General features: G+C 42.6%; 1 protein-coding gene across 1 annotated transcript in view; it reads right to left on the bottom strand.

The window, feature by feature from the left end:
- Positions 1 to 17,248, bottom strand: part of SIMC1 (SUMO interacting motifs containing 1) — a 38,722-nt gene that overhangs the window by 7,725 nt on the left and 13,749 nt on the right. The window contains 5 exon segments of the mRNA XM_087816984.1: positions 202 to 354; positions 4,249 to 4,403; positions 11,600 to 11,669; positions 12,449 to 12,681; positions 14,100 to 15,938. Of these exon segments, the coding sequence (XP_087673110.1) occupies positions 202 to 354; positions 4,249 to 4,403; positions 11,600 to 11,669; positions 12,449 to 12,681; positions 14,100 to 15,938 (2,450 nt within the window).

The raw sequence follows: 17,248 nt of genomic DNA, 5'->3' as shown, positions 1-17,248 counted from the left end.
GAGTCCTATCCATCTAGGGGAAGCATCTGCTGCTGTTCTACCTTTGCAATTAGAAATTTAGCCTTTAGTCACACAAGACAGTCTTTAGTAAGAATCACTGTTTCAGGGCTGGTTAGCTTGGGGGAACTGCAGCTAGGGAGGGGGGCTGTTTCTGCCACAGTCAGTCCCAGCAGCCCCAGCAAAGGCAGCTTCTGCCCTTACACCTGCACGGTGTTCTTCGTCAGAGCGGGCTGCGGACAAGGGTGGCTGCTGCTGGCCTTCAGGGCGCCTGCCCCAGAAGAGGTGTGACTCCCATTTGGGGGCTGAGTTAATCCGCCTTCAGTCACCGCTTTGACCAGCCACTTGATCACATCTCTGCGAGGGAAAAAAGGTAAGAAAGGGTTTAAACTTTTGTATTACGGTATGGTGGCACTAGAGGGCCCTTAGGCTATTTTCAATGTGTAAATGAGTCTACCAGAAACCACACATTTAACTGCAGTAGGGTTATGCAAGTAACTAAGATACCAACATTTTCTCTAAGTTATCATCGTTGAAAGGTACTTCCGAGGTCAAAGAGCACTGTGGCTTCCTGACCAGGAACATTCACTTGACCAGGTGCTGAGCTGGACTGAATGACCACAGAAGTTGTTGCTGGCTTTCACTTATTAGTACCCCAGGTTTACAGTATGTACAGTGGAGTCATATTTTACACAGGGTGTAAAAGTCAGCAAGGTAAAAGTATCTCATACAGTCAAAATTACTTTTGACAATCTCTTAGGTAACCCGGCGAAAATGGCTGATTGAATACACACATCTAATTTTGTTCCTTCTGAAAATCCCACTAATAAATACTACAGTAAATAATTTTTAAAAATTCACAAGGAACAGGAGAAAAAAAGGGGAGATGACAATCATGAAATTTTGGAAATTGGAAGGAAAATGAAGCATATTCACAAAATAGAATATTATATAGTAGTGAAGATGGATAAGCTACAGTGATAGGTAACAATATGGACAAAACTTAGTACTCTGTAATATTAAGTGAAAAAAAAAAGACTTTTTATATAATAGATTACATGCAGCATTATGCCCTTTTATATACAGTTAAAAAATAAAAAACATGTATACTTTATAGGAGCACATGCAGATGCAGTAAAACTACATAAAAGGGAAAGGGAGTGATGAACGTTCAGGATGCTGATTACTGTATGTGCAGGAAGGAGCAAGAGCTGGTGATGGGGGTGGATGTGTTACTAGAGGTAGTTAATTGTCAAGGTCCCGGCCTTTGATTTGGGGAGTGGTTAAGAGATGCTGATTATAAAATTAAAAGTAACCAATTAACTAAGTAAATAAGGCAAGTGAGTCATGTTTTAAGGATAATGTTTAATCTAAATGGCAAAGGAATAAATTTTAACTGACTTAGCAGAATTGGGAAAGCTGAATTCTACTCCAGCAGTAGATAAGGGCAATCCTATTTAATACTACTTACCCAAAAAGTGAAAACAATTTTTTTGATAAGCTTTGCAAATGGCAGTACAAGGCTTCTCTGAAGTGAGGGTAGAAGGCATGAATTAAAATAACTATGAGGGCTTGTAAGATGTTTAAGAAAATTTTAGATATCTAGATCATCCCCAGCTCTGAAGACTATAGGTTCCCTTTGTGGAGAGGTAAACAGAGGGTCTCTGGACTAGGATACCAGGCAAAGCTGGAAGGCGAGGCACTGAAGCCCAAATGGGGCACTAACGAACACGTGCATGCGGAATGCAGACACCCTCCACCCTCCCGCACCTGCCTTCTCGAGCCCTGGCATCCAGGCTTTATCCTGCACCTAGGCAGCTGTACGTCTTCTGTGGAAAACCCATCCAGCCCAAGAAGAAAGACCTAAAGACGTGGGCAGGGTATTGTCTAAGAAATGGGCAGCCAGTTCCACCTGCAGGGAAGTTCAGAAATGACAAGTCCTCCCGTTAGCCTCCATTAGCTTCCATTAGCCTTTGAGTCTGTCACCCTTAAACTTGGATAGACTACCAAGGTTTACCAGACATCTGTGGAAATATCCTAACCTGAGAGATAAAGACCAAAATAGCCCAAACTATCCTGCCCCTCCCCTCCTCCCCTTAAAAGAGCAACTTGGAAAAAGACATTAATGCAGAGAATAAACAAAAGCTATCATTAGTATCATCAAAGATATGAGAAGATATGGATCCATTTAAGAAGACACCAGAATATTATTTATTAATTTTGAAAAGGAACATCTAGTGAAATAAGTAAAAGAGCTCCTGGAAATGGAAAACTGTATTTTCCAGGAATGAAGGACATGTTTCTAGACTGTAACGGCCCACACAATGGATGCATATAGACCTACAAGAAGCATACTGGGCAAAAGGAATATTCTATAAACTTCCAGAAATAAAAACCAGGGCAAATAAAAAGAATCAGTAACCAAAGTAGCTTCTGACTTGTTAACAGCAATTCTGGAAGCTAGAAGACAATGGAAGATTTCCTTCGACATCCGGTGGAAAAGTTATTTCTAACCTAAATGTCTATACTCAGTTATCAATAAATGTGTGGGAAGAAAATTTCAGACCTATAAGATCTCAAAAATTTTACTTCCCACATACCTTTCTAAGAAGCTACTGGAGACTGAACCATCAAAATGGAGTGAACCGAGAAGAACAAATAAACAAATAATTTACAATAAGGACTGGCAAAGAGGACAACCAATCCGGACTGAAGATGGCCAAAATGTTTCACCACAGATATTCGAGAAGACACCGAGACCACCCAGTGCAAATGCACGCCTGAGGGGAGATTCAGACCAAGTAGTAGAGGACTTGGGACTGACTTCCAATGTGACAGAGTATGAGGAAACTGAAACAAGGCAATGACCAGCTCTGGAAAACAAAAGGGTACGAGTGAAAGGAAAGGCATCACGGGCAGTAGGGCTCAGCTCCGCCGGGCACGCAGTCCCAGTCAGGGGCATCGAATGCCGACCGCAGCACGTTATGATGTAACTGTATGAATGCCGGGGAGCTGGGAAACGGGAGGCGGGAGGAAGGGGGCAACAAGGGCTAGTAATGAAAAGTCAAGAATTAGCAACACAAGCAGGTTATTTAGCCACACAGATGTAAATATGCCCAGAATCACTTAAATGAAAGAGTGGAAAGTAGTTACCCCTGTGGGAAAGGGAAATGCAGGTGAGGGGAACTGGGGACTAGTGTTTCTTAAATCTTGTAGAGAACTAGTTTACTCTTTGTAGGCACAGTTAAAAAAGAAAAGAAAATCCCTTACAAAGGAGTCATGTGGGAACTGACTTAGCATCTCTCTCGTTTTAAAACCTTATCTGTGGGGAACAATTTATATACAGTAAATGGCACACAGGTTTTGTGTGATGGGTTCTGATAAGTACATGCACATATCCGTAAAACCACAACCTTAATCTCATATCCATCTCTTACTGAATCAAAGACAGCTGGTTCTTCCATCTGGAACAGATGGCTTTTTTCACTGATAAAGCACAAAATAGAGGACCTGGCTTGCATTTCAAGGCCACATCCCTATTTTTAAACCCAAGAATCACACTCTATATAGTGAGAGGCTCACATCAGAGAGGTGGAAATGAAAGTGACTGATGACACTGGCTTGAGTGGGATTGTGTCTCCCAATGCCTACTCAATCCAATGTCTACTCTCACATGGCAGAATGGTCAGCAGAGTTGCTTTCATTTAAATTGTTATATTTTAATTTAAAATCCAACTACACTATCCTATGCTCTTTGAGGATTCTCTACTTACTGATTTTCTACCCCTAGACCAGGGGTGGGGGAATCATTTGGTCTGGCCCTGCAAAGGCAACCGCAGGTGGGACTCAAAATTCAATAAATGTAGGAATTTCTTTCATAGCTAATTTTTAAGTTGATAATTTTGTATGGCCTGCGAATGATGTTATAAATAATCCAAATGGCCCTTGGCAGAAAAAAGGCTCCCTACCCCTGCCCTAGACTAACACCAGTTAAGGTTTCTCTTAAATCTCCTAAGGTTGTGTGGACAATACTGAAATAGATCAAAGGAAGTCTGATGGTCTTAAGAGAAAATACACAAGATCTGGGGCCTGGCATACCACTTGATATAGAGTCTGTTTTATGTCTGTCTATAGTTTCAGTAACTATCCCTGTCACACCATCCTGCAACTAGAATGTCCCATCCATCTGATGTTCTCTGGCCCACCGACAACCCCTGCCTCTTCCATCCCAGGACTCGGGTGGCTGCTTACCTGACATTGTGGGGCTGCTTGTCACAGGACAGCACAGTGTTGGCAATGGATTGCTGCAGGTGCTGTCGTTGCTTCCTCAGGATCTGCTGGAAGTCATCTTCCAGGGTCTGCACCACGTAACGCAGGAAAAGGACCCGCCCAGGCAGATTTTGTCCCTGTGGGAGATAAATGAGAAGTATTTCCTCGGTCACCTGGGACGGCGAGCCCTTGGCTCTTGTAAATACCTAGTCCAAAGGAAGGCGACGAATCAACATTGTGTCTATACCGAAAGGGAGAGAGCAGGCCGTCTAGGTCAGTGCAAAAAAGGGCAAGTAGAGCACTCCTGGAGGCTCGGGAGTGCAGACTTTCTGATTTTAAGAGATAGCCATAGGAAGCGAGTCTCACTCTCTCACTAAATTTATGTTTCAGAATAAACCCTAACCTGTGGCTATCAGAAGGGAGAGGCAGGAACTGGCTCCCAATGACTCTGCCGAGCTGCTAGCTCAAGCAACCATGTCCACCGGCCGCTGAACTTCTATGATGTGAGCAGATGCGCAGCCTTGTTGTGTAATGTAAGCAAGTCTCAGGTGGGTTTCTGTTCCAGGTGAGATGATCCTCACAGATAAAGCCCAATGGATGCAGGTAGAGAACATGGGCTTTGGCGGCACACAGACCTTATCTATTGATTTTTGTTGGTTTGATCCCCTTATTTAACTTTCGCTCCTGAGTCTCGGTGTCCCTGTGATTAATGATAGTTCTAACCAAAGCCAGTGTAAGCACCAGTCATTCAGCTCTTGGGCGGGCACGCGCAATGGTAGCTCCCCTTTACCGGGAGACAAGTGCTGGGGTCCAGGCCCAGGAGCTCAGGCTTTGAAGCTTCAAAGAATCAGAAGGCACCAAACCATTTTTGGCCTTTGTGGGGGACTTTTCAAACACCAGAGGGCAGGCATGTTTTCTAGGAACTAAACTCTTGGAGTAGGATAGGATATGGTCCACAGGAAAAAGAACGACCATTCTAAGTACCTACCATTTCTTTCTTTCTTTGGAGGTGGAAATGGGATACCTTTGTCATATAAATGTGTAATTTTTCTCTCTGATCTTTATTGATAGAAACGATTTTTAAAAACTCAAGTACTTGTGCTAGATTTATGAGGAAAGAAAGTCTTCCAGTGACACCTCTCCATAACCACTTGTCCCCTCTGGAACCCTAGAGGGAGTAACTTTTAACTCTTTCTTCTGGAGGTTACTCTAAAAAATGCTCTTATCACTATTTCTTGTTCTATCAACTTTAGACATTACCTATTGGTTCCTGCTATGCTAGGTAAGGATTTAACTCATTTATGCCACATCCCCCTTCTCTTCCTAAAATAACTATCTCAACTTATGTTCCACCATCTACAGATAATACATTTTGTCTCCTGACGCTGTAAGATAAGGGTGCAATAACAGCCCCACTATTCTCAGAGACGCTCTCTCTTCATCTCCCAACCTTTATCTTCGGTACTTTTCTATTTTCCCTTGTCAAAGCTAATAAAAGCATCTGCCATGCTTTGTATAAAATCGATTCTAAACATAATGAAATAGTGTTCACACTGTGAGGACCACGTTAAAATTATTGACTACACTGGGAATCCATATAGTATACTAAGAAAATAATTCCTTTCTTGTGAAGATTTTTTATTTTTGTAAAGCTTCTTTTATATCCTCTCTACATTATTTCTTTCACCCCCTCAAGAATGGTGTTGAATTTTGAGAATACCCTTCTTTCCCAAAATTTTTTTTGGTATTTTTAAAAGCAACTTTATTGACAAACCATAAAATTCACGTATTTTAAATGTACAACTCAGTGATTTGCTATAAATTTACCAAGTTCTGCAACTATCACCATAATCAATTATTATTATTATATTGTTGACATTACAGATGTCCCCATTTTGCCCCCTTTACCTCCCTCCACCCACACCCCGCCCTCCGCTCCCTCTGGCCCTCACCACATCGCTGTCGTGCCCATGGGCTGTGCGCATTTCATGTGCATATATGTTCCTCAGCCATTCTCTTCACCTCCTTCATCCCGTCTCCCCACCCCCCTCCCCTCTGCCATCAGGCTGTACCGTGTGTCCATGTCTCTGCTTCTATTTTGTTCACCAGTTAATTTTATTCATTAGAGTCCACATATAAGTGAGATCATACGGTATTTGTCTCAGTCTGGCTGATTTTGCTTAGTATTAAATCTCCAGGTCCATCCGTGCTGTTGCAAAGGTAAGAGACCCTTCCTTTATACAGCTGCATAGTATCCATGGTGCAAATGTCCCGCAGCTTTGTTCTCCGCTCATCTACCAATGTGCACGTGGGCTGTTTCCAGGTGTTGGCTATTGTACAGAACGCAGCTATGAACATAGGGGTGCATGCATTTTTTCTCATTGGTGTTTCAGGATTCTTAGGATATATTCCCAAAAGTGCGATCATTGGGTCAAAAGGCAGCTCCATTTTTATTTTTTTGAGGAAGCTCCATACTGCTTTCCATAGCGGCTGCCCCAGTCTGCATCCTACCAGCAGTGCACCAGGGTTCCCTTTTCTCTACACCCTCGCCAGCACATGTTGTTTGTTGATTTGTTGATGGAGCCATTCTGGCAGGCGTGAGGTGATCTCTCATTGTGGTTTTAATTTGCATCTCTGCTGATCAGTGACGTTGAGCATCTTTTCATATGTCTATTGGCCATCTGGATGTCCTCTTTGGAGAAGTGTCCATTCAGGTCCTTTGCCCACTTTTTAATTGGATTGTTTGTCTTCCTGGTGTTGAGTTGTATAAGGTCTTTATATATTTTGGAAATTAGCCCCTTAGCAGATATAACATTGGTGACTATATTCTCCCAAACAGTGGGCTCCTTTTCATTTTGTGGATGGTTTCTTTTGCTGTGCAGCAGCTTTGTAATTTGATGTAGCCCCATGTGTTTACAACATCCTCATCAGAGATAAGACCCCTCCCGCCTGTCTGTTCACAGTTAATTCCAGCCCCAGGCAGACACTCATCTGCTTCTGGCTTTATTGACTTGCCTTTCTGGACATTTCATAGATACAGAATTATACAATATGTGATCTTGTGTGTGAGTGGTTACCTTGTCATAGCATGTATCAATAGCTCATTTTTATTACTGAATGGTATTCCTGTGTATGGATATAGCACATTTTGATTATCAATTCAACAGTGGATGGACATTTGGGTTGTTTCGACTTTTGGGCTACTATGAATAAAGCTGCTATGAACATTCACATGCAAGTCTTCGGTAGACAAAGGTTTTCATTTTTCTTGGGGCGATATCTGGAAGTGGAATAGCTGGGTCACATGATAAGTTTATGTTTAATTTTTTTAAAGAAACTGCCACTGTTTTCCAAAGTAGCTGTACAACTCACATTCTCACCAGCAATGTATGAGACTTCTATCTCTATATCCTTGCCAATATCTGTTACTGTCTGCTTTCTTTTTTAAAAAAAAAGTTTAATTGTGGTTACTAAAAAACATAAAAGTTAGCTTTTAACCATTTTAAAGTGTACAATTCAGTAGTGTTAAGCATATTCACATAGTTGTGCAACAGATCTCCAGAACTTTGCCATTTTGCAAAACTGAAACTCTATACACATTGACCACTAAATCCCTCCTCCTCGCCCCTGGTAAGCAACACTCTGTTGGCTGCTTCGGGACTCTGACTGCTGCAGACGCTCCCGCAAGGCAGCTCCTTCAGTGTTAGTCCTTCGTGATGGGCGTGTCTCCCTCAGTATGGCGTCCTCACCATACTGCGGTCCATGCTGCGGCCGGGAAAGTACTTCCCGCCTACTTAGAGCGGAATTAACATTCCCTGGATGTACGGACGTTTTGTCTATCCTGTAATCTGCTGATGAACACCTGGGTTGCTTCTCCCTCTTGGTTATTGTAGTGAAATGTTTAAATTCATTTCTCATTTCCTTTTAAGTATATTCTATAGCTACTGTTTTTGTGTTACCATGGGGATTACATTTAACATTCTGAAGTTATAATACCCTAATTTGAATTTATACTATCTTAACTTCAATAACATACAAAAAACAAACAACATACTAATATATAGAAACTCTGCTCCTTTGCAGCCTTGTCCCCACCCCTTTTGGTTGTTGATGTCACAAAACTCCATCTTCATACATTGTGTGGCCTCACATAAACTAATAATTCTTTTAAATGCATGGGCCTCTTAAATTATGTAGAAAACAAAATGTGGAATTAACAGTTACAATAATATTAGCTTTTAGACTAATATAAAAAATGTATTAGTCACTCAAATCAAATATGGAGCTACAAACCATTGTTACAATAATAGTTGCTGTTATGATTGCACATATACATATATACACACACACACATATGTCTTTACTGACATCTTTATTTCTTCCTACAATTTCAAGTTACTGTTTAATGTTTCATTTTAATTGCAGGACTCCCCTCAGCATTTCTTGCTGGGCAGGGCTAGTGGTAACAAATTCCTTCAACTTTTGTTTACCTGAGAATGTCTTTATTTCTCCCTCATTTTTGAAGGACAGTTTTCAGCTATAGAAATCTTGGTTGAGTTTTATTCTTTAGCACTTTGAATATACTGGCCCACTGCCTTCTGGGCTCCAAAGTTTCTGATAAGAAATCTGTGGATAATCTTACTGGGGATCTTGTATATGATATGTCACTTCTCTTTTACTGCTCTCCCTAAGTTTTGAAGGACATAGTATTCTTTTTTCTAAAAAAATATGTTTTTATTGATTTTTAGAGAGAGAGGAAGGGAAAGAAACATCAGTGAGAGAGGGAAACATCATCGATTGGCTGCCTCCTGCATGCTCCCCACCAGGGATCAAGCCAGCAACCCACGCATGTGCCCTGACCAGAACTGAACCGTGATCTCCTGGTCCTTAGGTCAACGCTCAACCACTGAGCCCCACTGGCAGCACATGAAGGACATAGTATTCTTGTATGTGATGAGTCATGTTTTCCTTGCTGCTTTCAAGATTCTGTCTTTGACGTTTAACAACATGATTATCATGTGTTTTGGTGTGGGTCTCTTGGTTTATCCTGATTGGAGTTGAGCATTTTGAATCTGTATATCTATTTCATTCATCAGACTTGGGAAGCTTGTGGTCATTATTTCTTTAAATAAGCTGTCTGCTCTTTCTTCTCCTTCTGGGACTCCCATAAGACGCATATGTTCATTTAATGGTATTCCATAGTCCCTTAGGCTCTCTTCAATTTTTTTTATTCTGTTTTCTTTTTGTTTCTCTGTTTCAGTGATTTCCAATGACCTTTCTTCAAGTTCACCAATATTTTTCTTCTACTTGATCAAGTTTGTTGAACCTCTTTAGTGAATTTTTAAATTCAATTATTGTATTTTCAGGTCCAGAATCTGTTTGATACTTTCCTATAGTCTTTTGTTTAATATTCTCATTTTGTTCATACATCGTTACTCTGCTTCATTTAATTGTCCATCTGTATTCTCTTTTAGTTCCTTGAGCACCTTTAAGATAGTTTTTGAAAATTCTTTTTCAGGCAGTTAAGGGATCTGTGTTTCTTTAGGGTATATTTCTGGAGCTTTGTTTTGTTTCTTTGATTGGGCCACATTTTCCAGTTTCTTTTTATGCCTTATAGTCTTTGGTTGAGATTTAAACATTTGAAAAACAAGAACTTTTCCCAGTCTTTATCCACTGAGTTTATATAGATCACGGCCTTCACCAATCAATCTGGCTAGAAATTCTGGGACCTCTCACCTTTTCTGGGAATGTGTTTTCTCAGGGCTTGTGCATCTGCTTTTATCTGTCTAATTTCCTGAGTGGCTTGCCCCTATATCTTCTCAGGAGCCCACAGTCTTTTACTCCCCCTGGTACCTGCCTGTGGAACTGCACTCTCTCTGCAGCTCTAACATGCCACAGTGCTCACCTCTCTTTTCAGCAACTTCCAACTGTGCTACTGTGCCCATCAGTGCTTTGAGTCAGGAAAGACAGAAATCACCCCTTGGGCAGCCCCCTAACAAATTAGAACACTGGGCTCTAAGTCCACTCTTTTGTTTCTATCTTGAGGAAGGAGCTGTAGTATAGGAGGTTTCCTCCCAATTACACCATGGTACCATGGTATGCCAGGTATGGGGAGGGGCATGGACACAAAATACCACAAACTTCCCTACTCCTTTTAATTAAGTCCCTTTTTGGTTATGCATTGGCCTGGGTACTGTAGCTTCTCAACTGGTCTCTATAGTTTGCACCAAGATGTTCTGGTCCATATATTGTTGCTGAATTTGTATCTCCATGGAGGAATAAGGGCCTGGAGTTTCCTTGTCCATTATCTTGATGATGCTTCCCAGATTATTCTTTCTTAACGCCCTATGTTATTTTACTCCAATCTGGACTGGTTGCTCTCTAGGTCTACTAGTTTCTGTAATCTTAGGACTTCTCTTTCTTATCTCCTGGTGCTCCCTGGATCCTGTGCCTCCCTCTTTTTTTATTATTCCCCATTCTTTTGATGTATACGTTCAAGTAACCTACTAAGGAATGGGGTTTGGGGATACTTTTCAAGCTCCTACATGTCTGGAAATGTCTTTATTCTACCCTCACACTTGACTAATAGTTTAGCTGAGCACAGAATTCTAAATTGAAAAGAATTTGTTATACCCAAGTGCTTTTGGGTGAGCAGACAGAAAGATGGCAAGTTTAGGAATCCCTAAAGGTCAGAATGCAAAAGAATTATTTTCTAGAGCACCAACTCTATACTAGTTGCCTTCACTTATGACAGATGGTTCATTCATTTTCTTTAGACAATGAATCCTTTAAGTAACCTGGTGACTGAACTTTCTGTACTCCAGAATGGACAGGTTATCAGTTCCATTTATAAACTTTCAACAAACTTACAGCCTATATCTGACCCCAACCCTCTTATACATTGTTTCTGAGTCCAGAACCTCTCTGCCCTGAAAGGCAGACTTTCTTCCTCTTTGGCTGCAGCCCCTTCCACATGTATCCTAGCCTCTGGCTTTCTCTGCCTACTTCATCAATCATCACTCTTACATTTCCTTTAGATCTTTCCATCTTCATTCAGATCTAATGTCCTTCCCTTTATTTTCATTACCATGAATTTATAACTTTCCCTACTCACTATTATTTTTCATGGGGTCTCAAGAAGGACAGGGATAAGTGAATGTACTCGATCTTGAATTGGAAAACAGCACATACTATTTCAATAGGAATTGTTTGATGGGGATGAGAGTATGAGGAGGAAATAGTGGCAAAGACTTTACTATCAGATTTGTTGTTACTTTTGTTTCTAGTTAAAATTTCCTCTGCAAAAGATACACCCTCATAATTGTTATGTTACCTCTTCCTCCATGACATAAGTGAGCAGCTTCCAGTCCCACTCCACTGTCTTGGCATTAGCTGGATGTAACCTGAAAGTCAAGTGACATGAAATTAGCATTCTGGAAGTTTAGTGGGAAAAGGGATGGAATTCTAGAAGATGATAGAAGCAAGAAGCCTCCTCTTATCCTGAATGTTCTTGCCACCTCCTTGATACAATACCATACCATGCCATCTAAGGGTACTGGAACTTTATTATTTTTATAATGCTACCTGGTACCCATTTCTCTTTTGGGAGGTGTTATTGGCTCAATTTTGCTTTGAAGAAATCAACTTTTTATTAGTTGGCCTACTGGCTCTACCTACTAGGACCCTGGAATGAAACCTATGAAACATATTGAGCCAGTCATAATATTCTACCCCTCATTCAGTGATTGGCTCATAGATGGGCTCATGTCTTATGTTATGCCAATTAAAGCCTACAGGACTCAATTTCAGAACTCTTGTGTGATTGTAATGGGAGCAGACTCGTTCACCCACTGTGAGTATCAAAAGCTAGAGGCCAAGAAGGCTACCACATGAAGCCTGAAAAAAGAAGCAAAGCAGAGCTGAAAAATGGATCCTTGTAAGCATATTTGAACTGAATTAAGTCATGTCTTATTCCTAGAGTTCTAGTAACATGAGTCATTAAATTCTCTTTTACTAGCTGTTAAGGCCAGTTTGGAATGGGTTTCCTGTCACTTGTCATCCAAATAACACTAATATACTAAGTCACCCTCTCTAATGGTTAGCTGAATAGAGCCTAGGCAAGAGAAAGCTGTGCCCCGAGTCTAGGCTGCCTAGAAGGTTTGCCCACATCTAAGGTGCATACTGTTGAATCTTCATGAGAAGCATGTAGGCCTCCTTTAGGACATCCACAGTCTCCGAGCCACTGAGCAGGATTTTCTGGATGATGTGAGCCACAATTTCTCTGGGCGGATAATGTTGAGGTGACACGAAGTCCATCAAAAACTGCACCGTCCCCAGGGGAAAATTTTCTTCAATGGTGTTTGTTACCATTCTTAGTCTTCGATGGGGGATGGGTTCTAATTTTTGGCCCTTGCTCTGTAGAGATAAAAAAGAAGAAATTAGGATGGGTTTCTGAAGACATGAAACTAAGAGGCTCTGGAACAGGTTGAAGACAGCAGTGTCCCATGTATCTGAAATATTCATGAGTTTAAAAAGAGGCTGGAAGCCTTATCTGAACACATTCAGTGACAGGGGAAGATGCTCATATTAAGTTAGAGAATAAGAGTTCAGTGTCCTACATCTAACATGATTTCACCTGTGTTAGAATACAGCACAGAGAAAAAAGCATGAACGAGCCAAGAGCTGGCCAAGCTGATTTTAGAGTGAGGGTGATATTTAGGGGCTGCCTGGCCAGCGTGGCTCAGTGATCAAATGTAGACCCAGGAACCAGGAGGTCAAGGCTCGGTTCCCGGTAAGGGCACAGGCCTGTGCTGCAGGCTCGATCCCCAGTCAGGGTTGCGGGCTCGATTCCCAGTAGGGGGCGTGCAGGAGGCAGCCGATCAATGGCTCTCTCATCATTGATGTTTCCATCTCTCTCTCCCTCTCCCTTCCTCTCTCTGAAATCAATAAAAACATATTTAAAAAAAAAAGATATTTAGGGGTAGTTATAATAGATTATCAGGTACTGAAAAAAACAGAGGAAGAAAGGTATTTTAAATATGTTTTATTGTTAGGAGAAGAATCCCATTTTGTTCTTTTTTTTAAGTTGATAGTAAATATTAAGTTGCTTTCTTCCCCCAAAAGTATGTATATAAAGTCTGGGAGGGAAAACATGAAAAGTAATTTCTAATATCTGGGTGGTGGAATTATATATGATTTTTCCTCTATATGCTCTTTTGTATTTTTCAATTTTTCCATAATAGACATATATGGCTTTCACAATCAGGAGGAAAAAAAAAAAACATTAAAAAGTTCAATATAGAAATAATAGCAATAATTATAGAACAATGTTTTGTACATTTAACTTATCCTCAATTAATTCTCACAACAACCCTAAGAAACACATACTATTATTATTCTTACTTTATAGATAAGAACACTGAGATTTAGAGAGTAAGCATTTGTCATACACTAAATGGTTCCACAAGTCGGGGAAAGATTAAAATGTCAAGTTCATACTGGGCATGTTCTCTCATGTATAGACTCTTTTTTTAAAAAAAATATATCTTTATTGATTTCAGGGAGAGGAAGGGAGAAGGAAAGAAAGAGATGGAAACATCAATGATGAGTCATTGATTGGCTGCCTCCTGTGTGCCCCCGACTGGGGATCAAGCCCACAACCTGGGCATATGCCCTGACCGGGAATCGAACTGCGATCTCCTGGATCCTAGGTCAGTGCTCAACCGCTGAGCCACGCCAGCCGGGCTCATGTGTGGACTCTTGTTGGCATACTATCCTTAGGCTAGGCCTGTAGAGAGAACATCTAATCCCTAGGGGAGGGTGGGTTAGCTCACCTCTCTTACGTCTTTATCGGGGATCAGTGTCTGGAAGAAGAGGTGGTGCACCGGAGGCCGTAAGAAGTACTTCAGTCTATGCAGGCACGGTCTGTTGTACAGCACACCTGGTGGGGTTCGTGCCTGTACCTGGGCGGACCCGGGGTTGGCACGCTCTGACACTGTTACCGCCTTTCTGGCTGGAGTTTCTGTGACAGAGAAACTCCAAGGGATTTTCTCCAAGGAAGCTTTAGACTGTGGAGACTGTGGGCTGAGAGAGCAGCGTGGAGAAGATGGGGCCGAGATATCCATGGGGGTGTCACGGTTCTGCACATCATTTGGGGGAGAGTCAGGCCTGTCTCCTGGCAAGTGTGGCATGTCTCCAGGCAAACGTAGCACATCTGGTAAGAGTGAGACTTCTCCAGGTGACTGTGGTGCGTCTCTTGGTGACTGTGGTGCATATCTCGGTGTCTGTGGAGCATATCTTGGTGACTGCGGTGCATATCTTGGTGACTGCGGCGCATATCTTGGTGACTGGGGTGCATATCTTGGTGATTGCAGCACATCTCTCGGTGACCGTGGAACGTCTCTTGGTGACTCTGGTGCATATCTTGGTGTCTGTGGCGCATCTCTTGGTGACTGTGGCATGTCTCTTGGTGACTCCGGCGCATATCTTGGTGTCTGTGGCGCATATCTTGGTGACAGTGGAGCATATCTTGGTGACCTTGGTGCATCTCTTGGTGACCTTGGCGCATCTTGCAATGACTGTGACATGTCTCCTGATGACTGTAGCATGTCTCCCAATGACTGTGGCATGTCTTGCAGGTGTGCCACATCTTGTGGATATGATATGTTTTGAGGTGGGCCTGGTACTCCTTGAGGTAGGCCCAGAGAGTCTTGAGGCGGGCAGAGCGAGACTTGAGATGGGCTTGATGAGTGTTGAGGATGCCATGAGGCTTGAGGTGGGTTTGGTGAGTGTTGAGGATGCCATGAGGAGTCCTGAGGTGGGCATGGTAAATGTTGAGGATGCCATGAGTCCTGAGGTGGGCATGTTAAGTGCTGAGGATGCCATGAGTCCTGAGGTGGGCATGGTAAGTGTTGAGAATGCCATGACGACTCCTGAGGTGGGCATGGTAAGTGCTGAGGATGCCATGATGAGTCCTGAGGTGGGCTTGGCATATTTTGCTGAGGGCATGGCACTTCTTGAGGCAGGTTAGGCAAAGCTTGTTGTTGGCACTGCACGGTTGGTGATGGGCATGACAGGGCTCGTGGTGGGCATGAGGAGGCTCGTGGTGGACATGGTGAGGCTCGCAGTGGGCACGGCAAGACTCGCAGTGGGCATGGCAAGGCTTGTGGTGGGCAAGGTGCATCTTGCTGTGGGCACGGCAAGGGTGCCCTTTGATTGCTGCTGTTGCCATTATTGCTTATTGGGGAGAGGGAGTGAATATCTGAAGACAGCTCTAGGCTGGCCAAGAAGCTTAAGTCATCTTTGAATGTGGTTGAGCTACAGTTTGGCTCTGCTGGACACACAGAGTCTCCATTGATGGATGTAGGGGGTTGGGGGCCTTCAAATGCGGCTTCCTCCAAAAGGTCCAAATCCACAGGATCGCTGTTAATGATTCTCCGTGCTGCAGGCCAAGAGCTTCTGTCCACCCGCCCTTCCATCACCTCTTTGCTGGAGAGGCTGGCACATGTTTGAAGATTGGTTGACTCCTTCTGGGAAGGAGCAACAGGTTCTAGAGTCAAGTCAAGAGTGGCAATAGGTCTGTTTTCTTCCTCAGTTCTTGTCAGGTCAATCACACAGATTCCATTGCGATCCTTTGGCCTTGGTCTGGTTTCTCTGGTTAAGTCAATGAAGTCCTGTTGAAGGATTGTGAGAAGATAAAGGGTCAAGTAGGAGTCTCAGTTTCATCTTAGAAGACAAATCTTAGCGTTTAAGGATAAGCATATTTTACCTTTTCACTTCACTGACAATGTATAAATCTTATATAACATAAACATTATTTCCTTTGATCAAAATTTTACTACTTTCAAAGCTGTTCATTTCTATAGCTTCTCAATTTATCCAAATGCCACATGCACATTACTGAGGGCATAGTGGGAAAGTGTTCTGATCCAAGGTGGATAGGGAAGTTGTAGGTAATATTTCAACCTTGAGGCACAAACTAAAAAGCAACTTTTGCTTGGAAAAGCAAATGCACAGGATAACCTACAATGGAAGCTGCAGAAAAAGAGACGCTAGTCTAAGAGAACTGACTCTGTGCTAAGAACATGTTGAGAGCTTCCTCATGTCTAACTTTCACAGTGACCTATCGGGTAAGCATTATCACCTCCATTGTGCAGGTGGGGAAACAAGTTCAGAGACAGTGGGTTATTTACCTAAGGATTATACAGCGAAGTAGCAGAGACAAACATGCAAACCAGGACTGTTTCCTTCTTTCCCTGTTAGGGCCTAGGAATGTACACCTTCACTCAATACACAGCTAGCCTGTTGTCAGATATGGAGGATAATACTATAAAGGGTTATGAAATGATTAGGCAGGTCACAAAGCCTGGCAATGCCAGCCAGAGGCACTGTAATCAAACTCTGTGCCACGAGCCTGCAGCAATATTGCTTTCCCTCCCAGGTGTCTTCTCACCTCGTTGGGTACCAATTGCTGGGCTACCACAGCTACTATGCTATATCTTAGTAGACGTGATGGTCACCACTGTCAATGGCACCAAAGCAGGGCACAGGATTCTGGGTGGGTCAGGTAAGAAGCTGGCATGCACCTCACCCTGGAACAGGGATTGCTTGGTGAAACCAACACCTCTTTCCTAAACAGCAGCCAAACAGCATCACTGCCTGTGGTGGCTCTCTGCTGCTAGCTGAACTTAAGTAGCTGCCAGACCATAGAGGGTCTGAATTCATCCCTTCTTCCATCGCCAACTTCTGAAGTGCAACATTACCATGTCTGTCCCACTTAAAACCCACCATCTGAGCTATAGGCTAAAGGACAAATGTCTTAGCATGACACATAAGGTCCTTCATAGTAAGGCCTGCATGTAGCCCCTCCCTGACTACTGTCCCTCCTCACATGACTGAATCACACAGTCCCACAGATCCCCCGAAGCGCCATGCTTTCTCCAGTATCTCTATGTTTGCTTATGTTCTTTCTTTTGCCCAGAAT

The sequence above is a fragment of the Miniopterus natalensis genome, chromosome 4 (assembly GCF_054644295.1).
Source record: "Miniopterus natalensis isolate mMinNat1 chromosome 4, mMinNat1.hap1, whole genome shotgun sequence".
NCBI lineage: Eukaryota > Metazoa > Chordata > Mammalia > Chiroptera > Miniopteridae > Miniopterus > Miniopterus natalensis.
This window is presented reverse-complemented; position numbering and strand designations above follow the sequence as displayed.